The sequence below is a fragment of the Telopea speciosissima genome, chromosome 9 (genome assembly GCF_018873765.1).
Source record: "Telopea speciosissima isolate NSW1024214 ecotype Mountain lineage chromosome 9, Tspe_v1, whole genome shotgun sequence".
NCBI lineage: Eukaryota > Viridiplantae > Streptophyta > Magnoliopsida > Proteales > Proteaceae > Telopea > Telopea speciosissima.
This window is the reverse complement of record NC_057924.1, coordinates 17009963-17022435: the sequence shown is the minus strand read 5'-3', so window position 1 is coordinate 17022435 and position 12473 is coordinate 17009963. Positions and strand designations below refer to the sequence as shown.

The following is a 12473-nucleotide window of genomic DNA, read 5'->3' as shown; positions in this document are numbered from 1 at the left end:
AATCCCTGGAATCCTCCATAGGAGTGTCGAGAGATTCATCTGTATCCTCGACCGATGCAGCCCAAATCATTGAAGCAATCATGGACACAGAGCTGGAACCTGAAATCACACAAGTTCCAAAAAGTTTAAATTTATTGCGGATTTCGCAGCTTACCTTTTTTCTTTAGTGCATTCTGATGTATGGGGGCCTTGCCTTGTTACTTCCAAGATTGGATTTAAATAATTTGTTACTTTTGTCGATGACTATTCTCGAGTCACCTGGATTTATTTGATGAAAAGTCGTTCTGAGCTGTTTGCCATTTTTCGTGCATTTGTTACTGAAATTCAGACTCAGTTTAATAAGAATATTTGTGTTTTACGTAGTGATAATGCCCTTGAATATTTTTCTGCTCCATTTAATTCTTTTATGGCTGACCGTGGCATGTTGCACCAGTCTTTTTGGTCAGATACACCCCAACAAAATGGTGTAGCTGAACAGAAGAATGCACATTTAATGGAAGTGACCCGTTCAATTCTTTTTGAGATGAAAGTACCAAAAATCTTTTGGGCTGATCTTGTCTTATTTGTTTCTTTATAAATCGTATGCCATCTTACGTGTTACAGGGTGGGATTCCTCATTCTCTTTTATTTCCTACCGAACCTCTCTTTGTTTTACCACCTAGAATTTTTGGGTGTGTTTGCTTTATCCGTGACCATCGTCCAGGTTTGTCCAAATTAGATCCCCGGCTATTAAATGTATTTTCTTGGGTTATTCACGCACTCAAAAAAGTTATCGGTGTTATTCACCAGTTCTTCGAAAGTACTTGTCTCTGTTGATGTTAACTTTTTTGAGTCCACTGCTTATGATGATACATCTTTTGTTTCCTCGGAGTTGGATGAGGATCTTCCTTTATATGTGGTGCAACGTATTATTTCCCATGGTCAACCGGCTGCTGCTCTGTCTCCGCCACCTCCACCTCACCTCCTCCTGTTCGGCCTGCCCGTCCTCCTGTTCGGTTTACATTTGTTTGGCGTCCTCGAGATGATACAGCACCCCCGGTCTGTACTGATCCTCCAACTTCAACTTCACCTGCGGATCCTACTCCTCAGTTAAGTATTCCTTCTTCTGATCTTGATATTCCCATTGCTCTTCGTAAGGGTGTTCGTAGTTGTACTCAACATCCTTTTTCTCATTTTGTTTCTTATACAGGCTTATCTGCTAACTTTACTGCTTGTCTCTCTACTGTTGAGTCTTATCGTACCCCTAAGTCTGTTTTAGAGGCATTATCCCACTCTGGCTGGAGGACAGCTTTGGAGGAGGAATTGGGTGCCTTGGCTGAAAATCACACTTGGGACTTGGTACCGTTACATGCTGGCAAGAAGGTTGTTGGTTGTCGGTGGGTATATGTGGTTAAAGTGAACCCTGATGGTTCTTTGGCTCGTTTGAAGGCACGCTTAGTTGCCAAAGGTTATATACAGGTTTATGGAGTTGATTATCTTGATACCTTTTCCCCTGTTGCCAAGCTTGCATCTGTTCGTCTTTTGATCTCTCTTGCCGCATCCCATCATTGGCCTCTTTTTCAGTTGGACGTGAAGAATGCTTTTCTTCATGGTAATCTCCATGAGGAGATTTATATGGAGCAACCTCTTGGATTTGTTGCTCAGGGGGAGTCTGGTTTAGTGTTCAAACTTAAGAAGTCGTTGTATGGTTTGAAACAATTTCCTAGGGCCTGGTTTGGGAGATTTTCAGATGTTGTTTTGGAATTTGGGATGACTCGGTGTGGCAGTGATCATTCGGTGTTCTACCGGCATAGCAAGGTTGGCAGGATATTTTTGGTAGTATATGTAGATGATATAGTCATCACTGGTGATGATGTTGAAGGCATTAAGCAGCTTAAGTTACATTTGCAGTGTAAATTTCAGACCAAGGATCTTGGTAAGTTGAAGTACTTTCTTGGAGTTGAGGTAGCTCAGTCTAGTAAAGGTATTTCTCTCTCCCAGAGGAAATATGTTCTTGACCTGCTTTCCGAAACAGGTATGCTTGGGTCTAAACCTTTAGATACTCCAATGGACCCAAATTTGAAGTTGACAGCTAATAGTGGTGATGCTCTTGATGATCCGGAAAAATAGAGAAAACTTGTTGGAAAATTAAATTATCTCATTGTGACACGACCGGATATTTCCTTTCCGGTTAGTGTAGTAAGTCAATTTCTGTCCTCTCCTAGGACGTCGCATTGGGATGCTGTGATTCGAATTCTGAGATACCTTAAGAAAGCTCCAGGTCGTGGTCTACTCTACACTGATCATGGTCATGGATGTGTTGAGGGATTTTGTGATGCTGATTGGGCTGGTTCTCCTGTGGATAGGAGGTCTACCACTGGGTATTGTGTCTTTGTGGGGGGAAATTTGGTGTCCTGGAAGAGCAAGAAACAGCCAGTAGTAGCAAGATCTAGTGAAGAGGCAGAGTATTGGGCTATGGCACAGGTTACTTGCGAGCTGATGTGGATGAAGCAGTTGTTGACTGAGTTGAAATTTGCGAAGGAGTTACCTATACAGCTGTGGTGTGATAATCAAGCTGCTATCCATATAGCTTTCAATCCTGTGTTTTATGAGAGGACGAAGCATATAGAGGTTGATTGCCATTTTGTTCGAGAGAAACTACAAGAAGGTTTTATTGCTCCACAACATGTTCGTACAGGGGAGCAACTTGCTGATATTTTTACCAAGTCCTTGGGAAGTGTGAGAATTGATTATATTTGTAACAAGCTGGGCATGATTAACATCTATGCTCCAGCTTGAGGGGGAGTGTTAATGTGCTTTGGGTACTGTTTACGTGAACAGTACCGTACATTATTCACGTGAACAGTACCGTACACTGTTCACGTGAACAGTAACTAGAAGATGAGAGTTGTTAGTCAGGGGCAATTTGGGAATTTCTCTTGTGTGTTAGCTCTACACTATTATTAATAATATTGGTGAAGAGAGGAGAACAATTTCATTCGATAGTTCTCCCCAAAGGATTACAGCCACTTCTCTTCTTCTTCATTTTCTTCCTCTCCATCTTCTCTATTAAATCTGGTGTTATTTACACCTTTGTTAATGAAATTATTTATTCATCCAAAAAAAAAAAAGAAAGTGGGACTTTGAGGAAGACACCAACGCGATGTGGAACGAGATGATGACTTGTATTAAGAGGGTTGCCAAAGATGTACTAGGGGAAGCGAAGAGTAGTCCTCAGGCCCCCTTAGGGAGACTTGGTGGTGGAATGTTGAGGTCTAAGCAGCCATTAAGAACAAGAAAGTTTGTTTTAAGACATGGCGACGGACTAAAGAAATTGAGGATAAAAAGAGGTATTATGATGCCAAAAATGAAGCTAGGAAGATTGTGGGGGATGGCTAGGGTGAAAAATTATGAACATCTTTATAGTATAGTTGTCAAGGCGTCGCCTTGGCGTCTAGGCCGATTTTTGGGTGCCTGGGTGGCTGCCGCCTTATTGTAGGACGCCTTGCACTGGTTTAATTGGGTATCGAATCAGGTTCTGACACTTATTTATGCCAAATATCATTTAAGTAATTGAAATAACATTTACTCGAGGTATTATTCATAAAGAAGCAAATACCCCCATATTTGAATCCAATAAAAATAGTTAAAAAATAAAATTCTAAAAGGATAAAAAAGTCAACCCCCCAAGCTCAAGAACAAAAACTCGAATTTTGGCGATAGGTGAAATTTTCAACTTTCTAATGTTGGAGTTTTTCTCAAATTTAAAAATTTCATAAATCTTAATGTGGTAAACATTGCTAAAAACCAAAACTGTGGTAAAATATTCATTTGTTTTGATATTTAAAAAAATATTTTCATTCAGAGCGATTTTGACAGCATTCGCGCACACCAAATAAGGTTTGACCGGAACATAAATCCTTCAATATAAATCAGATTTAAGCAATCTTGGTTTTGTTGGAAAGCTGGTTTTGTGCTCTACCTACAAAAGTCTCATGTAAAAATAAAATCATTTGATCATTCAAATTTCTTAGAGAACAAAAACATTTCTCTAAATCGAGAGCAGGTTAATTACTTATTGATAAGATCATATTTTCTAAGAACATTATAAAACAAATGTGAGACTAGGTATGGTTGAAAATGACCAATTCTAAGAACATATAAACCAAATGTATGTTTTGATTGTTTCAAACTTCCAATAGCTTGCTTCTTCGATTCTTCTGTCTTCTATTTCTATGTTGATTTTTTATGACTTGATGTGGCTTAATATTGATTTTTGATGACTTGATGTGACTTAATGTTGATTTTTGATGACTTGATGGGGGCTTAATGTTGATTTTTTTATGTTATAAGGTACATATTGTAGCATACTAAATAATGTTAGAAAAGAGGGGAAATAAAAAGTAATGCTTGCGTGCCTTGGTTGCCTAGGCAACGCCTAGGTGTGCGCCTTGTCACCTAAACGCTTAGACACCCCTCCCCTCGGCTTGGGTTGCCTTACCACCTTGACAACTATGACCTTATACCGACCTAAACACTAAAGAAGGGGAAAAAGCTATATATACGATAGCTAAGATGAGAGAAAGGAAGAGTAGAGATTTCGATCAAGTGAGGTGCATCAAGAGTAGGGGTGAAACAGGGTCGGGTTGGGCCGGGTTTTTTAAAACCCTAGCCCAACCTTGAGTCCTCCTAGCTCAACCCAAACCCAACCTGGCCCTAGGTGGGGCTGAGATATCTTAGTCCAGGCCCAGCCCTATCGGGCTCAGCCCAGCCCAGCCCAGTTCGACCCTGATTGAGCAGGGTTGGGCCGCGTTGGCCCTGATTGACCTTGATTTTTGCTATAGCCTGGTTGGCCCTGATTGACTAGTCTCATGAAACTTTTCTTTGGGTTAAAAAACTTAGCCCAATCTTAAAATTTTAAATACTTTTGTTCAATAGATAATTAACCTTTTTTTGGTAAACTAATAGATAATTAGATACTAAACTAAAATTGAAAAATGTAATCAATAAATTATAAAGCATAACCTAACAAAGGGCCGGGCTGGACTGGGCTTAGCCCGAGCCCTCAACTCTGGCCTAGCTCAACCCTGACCCTAGGCCTAAAAATTTCAACCATAACACGCCCTTAGGGTTGAAAAATCTAGCCTAGGCCCTGTTCGGGCTGAGGGCGGGCTCGGGCAGACGGGGCCAAACTTACACCCCTAATCAAGAGTGATGATGAGTGTTGGTAAGGGATGAGAACATCGTGAAGAGATGGGATGAGTATATTTGTGACCTACTAAATGGAGATAAGTTGAGTAGAAATGAACCGAACGACAACGAGGCACCACACGTCTTAGATATGTAAGGAAGGTTAGTGTGGCGGAAGTTAAGAAGCCTTAAGAAAGATGAAAGCAGGCAAGACTCCAAGCCCAGATGAGATTCTGATAGAAGTGTGGAACACCCTTGGAGATTGTGGGGTTTATTGGTTAACCAATCTGTTTAACAGGATTATAAACACAAGGAAAATGACAGATGAATGGAGGAGAAGTATTGTAGTCTTGATCTACAAAAATAAAGGTGATATCCAAAGCTGCAATAAGCTAATAACTATAGAAGCATAAAGCTTATGGGTCACACTATTAAACTTTGGGAGATGACAGATGAGTGGAGGAGAAGTATTGTAGTCTTGATCTACAAAAATAAAGGTGATATCCAAAGTTGCAATAAGCTAATAACTATAGAAGCATAAAGTTTATGGGTCACACTATGAAACTTTGGGAGAAGGTTATTGAAGCCCGTTTGAGAAGAGAGACCCATATCTCGGTGAACCAATTTGGCTTTATGTCAGATAGGTCTACGATGGAAGCTATCTACTTATTGAGGAGGCTCATGGAAAGATATAGAGATAGCAAGAAGGATCTCCATATGATCTTTATTGACCTGGAAAAAGCCTATAACCGAGTCCCTAGAGATTTAATCCATCATGGTCTAATGAAGAGAGGGGTTTCGAGTATATATGTGGATGTAATAAAAGATATGTTTGAGGACATGGTGACTAGCGTGAGATTTGTGGGAGATCAGGCCAAGGTATTCCCAATTACGACTGGGCTACATTAGGAATCAAACTTAAGCCCTTATCTTTTTGCACTTATCATTGGCGACCTAACCAAGAGCATTCAAGGTGAGGTCCCGTGGTGTATGCTCTTTGCCGATGATATCGTTTTGGTGGATGAGACAAAAGCAGGGATTAATGCTAAGTTAGAGCTATGGAGATCAATCTTGGAAACAAGAGGTTTTAGGATTAGTAAAACGACGACAAAATATATGATGTGTAATTTTAGTCACACTATGATGGATACTGCCGCTCTGCGAAAGCAAGGGTAAGGTTGCGTACATTATGACCTTCCCCAGACCCTACAGTGGCGGGAGCCTCATACACTGGGTACGCCTTTTTTTATGATGGATACTGACATGGTGCGAATCGAGGAAAGAGAGATACCGCAAAGTGACTATTTTAGATATTTTGGGTCAATCATAAATAAAGAAGGTGACATAGAAGATGATGTTTCACAGCGAATTAAAGTGGGATAGATGAAGTGGAGAGGTGCGTCCGGAGTGCTGTATGGCCGACGTATTCCTCTAAGGTGTACAAGAAAGGATAAGAAGTGTCATATCGAGAAGCTATGTGTGGCAGATATGAGGATGTTAAGATGGATGTGTGGAAAAACAAGGAAGGATAAAGTAAGGGATGATCATATCAGAGCTGATTTAGGAGTTGCTCCGATCAATGACAAGCTCCGAGAGAGTCATTTTAGGTGGTATGGCCATGTTCAATGGAGGCCTAGGGACACCCCAATAAGGAGAGTGATATGATTCCGATTGAAGGAGCTAAAAGAGCAAGGGGCAGGCCTAAAATTACCATAAGAGAAGTTGTGAGGAAGGACATGGATAATCTAGCTCTTGTATGTATGACCTTGGATAGATTCTATTGGAGGAGAAATTACCATAAGAGAAGTTGTGAGGAAGGGCATGGATAATCTAGCTCTTGTATGTATGACCTTGGATAGATTCTATTGGAGGACAAGGATCCATGTAGCAGACCCTATTTAGTTGAGGTTCTCTTGAGTTTCTGGGCTGTGCTTCTTTCGTCTTACTTTTATTTGTCACTTTTATCTTTCACTTTTCTTTTATTTTCCAAACTTCATTTGTCATTTTCCTTTTTTCACTTCTCATCTCATTTCCCATCCCTCTTTTTCCATCTCTTCATTCCTCTCTCTTTTTTTTTTGTTCTTGTGTGTGTGCCTAGACCTCAGTTTTACCTACTTTGTTTGTTTGGATCCATGTAGCCGACCCCATTAAGTTGGGATAAGTCATAAGGCTGAGTTTGTTGTTGTTGTATAGGATTTTGTTTCTATACTATTTTCTGTCTGTGTGTGTGTGAGTGAGTGAGTGAGTGAGAGAGAGAGGTGGACATGTGTGTGTGTGTGTTCTATGTGTTGCATTTTGTTTCATTTCCCCTGTAGATATCTGTTATTGTCATACATATTTCCATTTTAAACCCTCATTTTGAGCTACTGTCTTTTAGGGGAAGGAACTGCGGTTGAAACAACAGTATTTCTTTGTCTCAGCATCATTGCAGGACATCATACGGAGATTTAAAGAAGTGCACAGTAATTTTGAAGGGCTTCCTGATAAGGTTATTCCTATTCCCAGTGTTTGAAAGAAATGTACGGGATGCTCGGGATGCCTGGCAGTTGTCCGTTCTATCCCACTTTGTTTTTGCATTATTTTGCTTCTGGGGCGGTTAGGATGGGTGTCTGCAGTGCCCGTGATGCCTCATGGTTACCTGGACTATTTCAAATTAAAAAAAAGTGAATTAAAATATTGCCTATTCCGATAGTTTGTATTGGTTATATAAGCTGCAAGATGAATACACTGAACATAAAATAGTCATGTAAACCTTTTGGTGTTGATGTTTCTTTTTATTGTGAGGACAGAAGATTCCATGCTCCAATACGATTTGTTCTCTAATTCATGATTGGATGGGTCTCATTAGAACACAATGGTGCATAGTATTGTATGAAATGCGAGACGGGAAAAGAATTCCGGTCCTTTACCGTTGCACCAAGGCCCACCCTCTGAAAAGAATTCTGGTTCATAGAGTACAAATTCGTTACTCTTCTATTCCTTGATCAATACTATTGCATGTGATGTCTTTTGCAGGTAGCTCTGCAGCTGAGTGATACTCATCCATCACTTGCAATTGCTGAGGTCATGAGGGTGCTTGTTGATGAAGAACATTTGAGTTGGAACAAAGCATGGGGCATTGTATGCAAAATTTTCTCTTTCACAACTCACACGATACAACCTGAAGCACTAGAGAAGATCCCTGTGGACCTACTGGGCAGTCTTCTTCCACGACATTTACAGGTTGCATTTTAGAATAACATTGCAACTATATTTGCACTTTTTTTGTTGCCAACACCAAGGAGTTGGGACAAGGCTCAATGAGTTGTTGTACTTGTTCTGTTTTTGGTTTTTAAGTATAATTTGTAAACAAGTGGATAATTTGTAGAAAGGTTCAAATGTGAAACTTCAGATTGCAATCATGATTTTTATTCTATGTTGTTTTTGCCTGTTGGAAACTTTTGGGTAAAATGGATCTGTCCCAGATGTACTTAGTTTGGTGCAATGATTTCATTTCCATGTTGCATTTTAGTAATCTCTTACAACTTTGTTCTTTCAGATCATATATGAGATAAACTTTAATTTCATGGAGGAATTGAAAAAGAAGATTGGTCTTGATTACAGTAGACTCTCTCGAATGTCAATTGTTGAGGAGGAAGGTTCTGTGAAGGTACTCAACAAAACATCCTTCTTTTATATTATAGTGTATTATACTTTGATGTTCTCTGATAGAGAAGTGAACTTTCCAGAAATGTGTAGCTAAAATTTTTAGGGTACAGTAAAGTACTGATAATATCACACAGGATCAAAACTACCTCTGTATCGAACTTTTAGTTGTATTTTTTCTTGTAATCATCTGTCACGTTTACAAGCATGTAGTTGCAGGTATCTATTGCCTTTATTTTTGTTCTCCTCTTCCTTTTTTTTTTTTTCTCTCTTATTGTATTCACCCCTTCCATTTCTTGTGTTCATGTTAAAACTTAAAAGCATCTATTTTTAGATTTGTTACTAAGAAAATATGACTTCCATCCTGAATTAGGGCTTTCTTTAACTAATCTGATACTTCATTCCTATGGTAATATACAGAATATTCGGATGGCAAACCTCTCAATTGTTTGTTCTCATACTGTTAATGGTGTATCCCAGATTCATCTAGAACTGTTGAAAACAAGGGTTTTCAAGGTAATTTTTAACTCATGGTGCTTCCCCTATGCAAAGTAATTCTGGTTTCCCCTTTTTTATTTTTTTTTCCTGCTCCTCCCTGATTTGTTGGATCAAGGTTGTTCACTCTAGATTCTTCTTGAAGAAGCTTTGTCTTTAAACCATTATCTTTTGCAAATTTTTACTCTATTTTGAAGTCAGTTGAGATACTTGAAATACTGTACTTTGAGCTGATGAATAAAATGAAAATAGAAGGGCTGATAAATAGTATTACAACTATGTCATGTTTTGGACAGAAAGAACTGAGAATTGTTGTCCCAATTCCCAACTGCATAGCCTTTAGGTATTATCCAACATTTAGAAACTATATTATTGATTTTGGGGTTAAAGTATAACCATAGAGAGGAACAAGTGCTTATTTCCTTTATATAATCTATGAATGTTTCCCTGTCCTTCCTGTAGACTATTGGACGCACTTTGTTCCTTTATTGAGTTCACAGTTCTCTTCCTAGGATGCATTTCATTGTCATACACAAAAGATATGCCTAGTTTCATTCTTTTATTCGTTAGGCCATAATTGAGAAATTGTCCCCTTCTCAACATGTCTGTTCAGCAATACTTTTTATTCACAGATTTGTTCTCCCACACTAAGTTGTAACAAAGCAAATGGGGTATGCTGGTTGCTGAGGTCTAGTGTCTTTAGCAAAATGTCTAGGTTAGATTATATCTAATGTTATTTGTCACTCACATTCAAAGTTTCGACCTACCTACAGTAATTAACATTCTGTTACCCAGACCATAAAATTTTCATATGTATTGAGACATATCATCTTCTGATACCCATTGGTTTCTAGAGGCGCTCCCTGCTATATATCTAGTAAGCTTCTTGTTTGATATTTCTGAATGAGCCGAACAGCTAAAGATTATTATGACTGTCATAATTGGAACTTTTTTTCTATGCCCACTATTTGTTCTTGATCCAAAGTTGTGTTTACTTTTGGGAAGGGGGGGGGGGGGTTATCTTTTGTATATGCAAATTTCAATGGAGTTGTTTGACTTCTTCAAAACATTCTTACAGGATTTTTATGATTTGTGGCCTCAAAAGTTTCAATACAAGACAAATGGTGTTACACAGGTAGTTTTAAAGCTGTATGCTACTCGGTATATTCAAATTCTTTTTATTTTTTAATGGTTGCTACTGCTACTGGGTATATTCAATTGGGTGCAAGGCAATTGTAGTTAGAGATACTCCATATTCTTTTCAACGTTTAAAAATTTTATCTGGTCCCGAGTCCTGACAACACTCTTCCAAAAGCATTGGCTTGTGATGTAAGTCATTGGTGAAGACTGCTAATTCTTAACTGACCTTTGAACATCATTTGAAGTTGCATACCAAATGGTGAGTTTCTCATCCACTCTAGGCCTGAGTATTATTTTATAACCCAAACCAAATATGTAGGTCAGACCATAGCAATTGGGAAAGCTGATTCAGTTTTCCTGCCTTGCTCCAAGATTGTTGTCAGGGGGTGAGAATCAGGACACCTTGGTGCCAACTGCCTGTTGGCTGTTTTTTATTTTTTCATATGTAAGTGTAGATGTAAAAGGTGTATACCTCTTTTATTGGCAAGCCTTTTCTTACTTGCTGTTGAGATTGGCTACTTTACCCGATAGGGGTAACTTAGTCCTTATTGGTTTCAGTAATTTGTTTTATATAGTTTATGTTTTAATCGTTTTTTTCCTGTTTTTCCCTTCTATCCGATCTCTATTTGGGATTCCTAGTTATAGTGGGAATTCCTACTAGGAATAGGATTGGGGGGGATTCATACTTTAGCTGTAATTTGATTTTATTATAAATAAGAGGCTGGGTGATCGATCTAGATCATCTAAGCATTCATTCCCAAGGCTGTTAACATGGTATCAAAGCCAACTCTGATCTAAGAACAGCTTTTCTCGATTTCTGGTTCTCTCCCCTCTCTCCCTTCTCAGTTTTCTCTGGTTTTCTGGTCTTCCCCCTTCTCGGTTTCTGTTTTTTTTCTTTTTTCTTTTCTCTCCACCACTCTCGGCCTCTTTCTCTCCATCAGGGCAGCAACTATGAGGTGATCTAATGCAAATTCAGTTGCTGCCCTCAATGTCACCTTATTGAAGATCGAAGAACAGTGGTGTGACCTAAATCTGCCGGCAGGATTTTCCATCGTTGGAGATCGAGCTATTCTTTCAACTGAAGTTTGATTTCTGCACTTATGGAGATTGGTTCCTGCTCTTATTGGTCTACACCAGACCTTGTTTGAAGACTGCAGCATTGGTTTAGAACCAGTCCTGCAATTTTTTCTGCAATCAAGTTCTGCAATCAGGTTTCTGCGATCAAATTTTCTTCCTAAATTTATCAAAATTTAGGGCTTTTTATTGGCTCATCAGAAAGAGCTAATTTTTGGAAGCTATCTTCCCTACTATTAGAGGGAAACTCGACCAAGGTTTCAGCCCATTCTGACGGTTGAAAATTCTGCAATTTCAAAACCCATCATTCACATTCGAATCAGGTTCTTTTTGAAGATCGGTTTTTTTCTCCCTGGCTGAATCATGGGCATAGTTGTCATGGCGTCCTGGCACTGGAGAGGGTTGCATGGCGACCTACGCCATGGCGACCCTCTTTGATTTCTTCTTCCTGTCTCTCTTTCCCTCTTCGATTTCTTCTTCCTGTCTTCGATTTCTTCTTCCCTCTTCGATTTCTTCTTTCCCTCTTCAATTTCTTTCGATTTCTTCTTTCCCTCTTCAATTTCTTTCGATTTCTTCTTTCCCTCTTCGATTTCTTCTTCGATTTCTTCTTCCCGTCTTCTTTCCCTCTTCGATATCTTTCGATTTCTTCTTTCCCTCTTCGATTTCTTCTTTGAGTTCTGAATTTTCTTCTTAAAACTTGAGAAACAATAGAGAAAAAATAAAACATGGCTTGAGTATACATCTATTAACACATTAAAAATAGAGAAAATAAAAAATAAAACATGGTCGACATGCTCGCCATGGCAACGACCATGGCAACGCCATGGCGGGCGACATGTCGATATATCGACGTGACACCCCTCCACCGACTTGGATCGCCGTGGCAACTATGATCATGGGTGATTTAGAGATGACTACTGCTACTTCTGGAGGAGATCAAACTAGGTCTG

The 12473-nt window shown here is 39.2% G+C and overlaps 1 protein-coding gene across 1 annotated transcript in view; it reads left to right on the top strand.

The window, feature by feature from the left end:
* Nucleotides 1–12473, top strand: part of LOC122640903 (glycogen phosphorylase 1-like) — a 175895-nt gene that overhangs the window by 53941 nt on the left and 109481 nt on the right. Inside the window, exons 9-13 of the mRNA XM_043834188.1 lie at nt 7547–7657; nt 8185–8391; nt 8708–8818; nt 9235–9330; nt 10388–10444. Of these exons, the coding sequence (XP_043690123.1) occupies nt 7547–7657; nt 8185–8391; nt 8708–8818; nt 9235–9330; nt 10388–10444 (582 nt within the window). The remainder of the gene's footprint in view (nt 1–7546; nt 7658–8184; nt 8392–8707; nt 8819–9234; nt 9331–10387; nt 10445–12473) is intronic.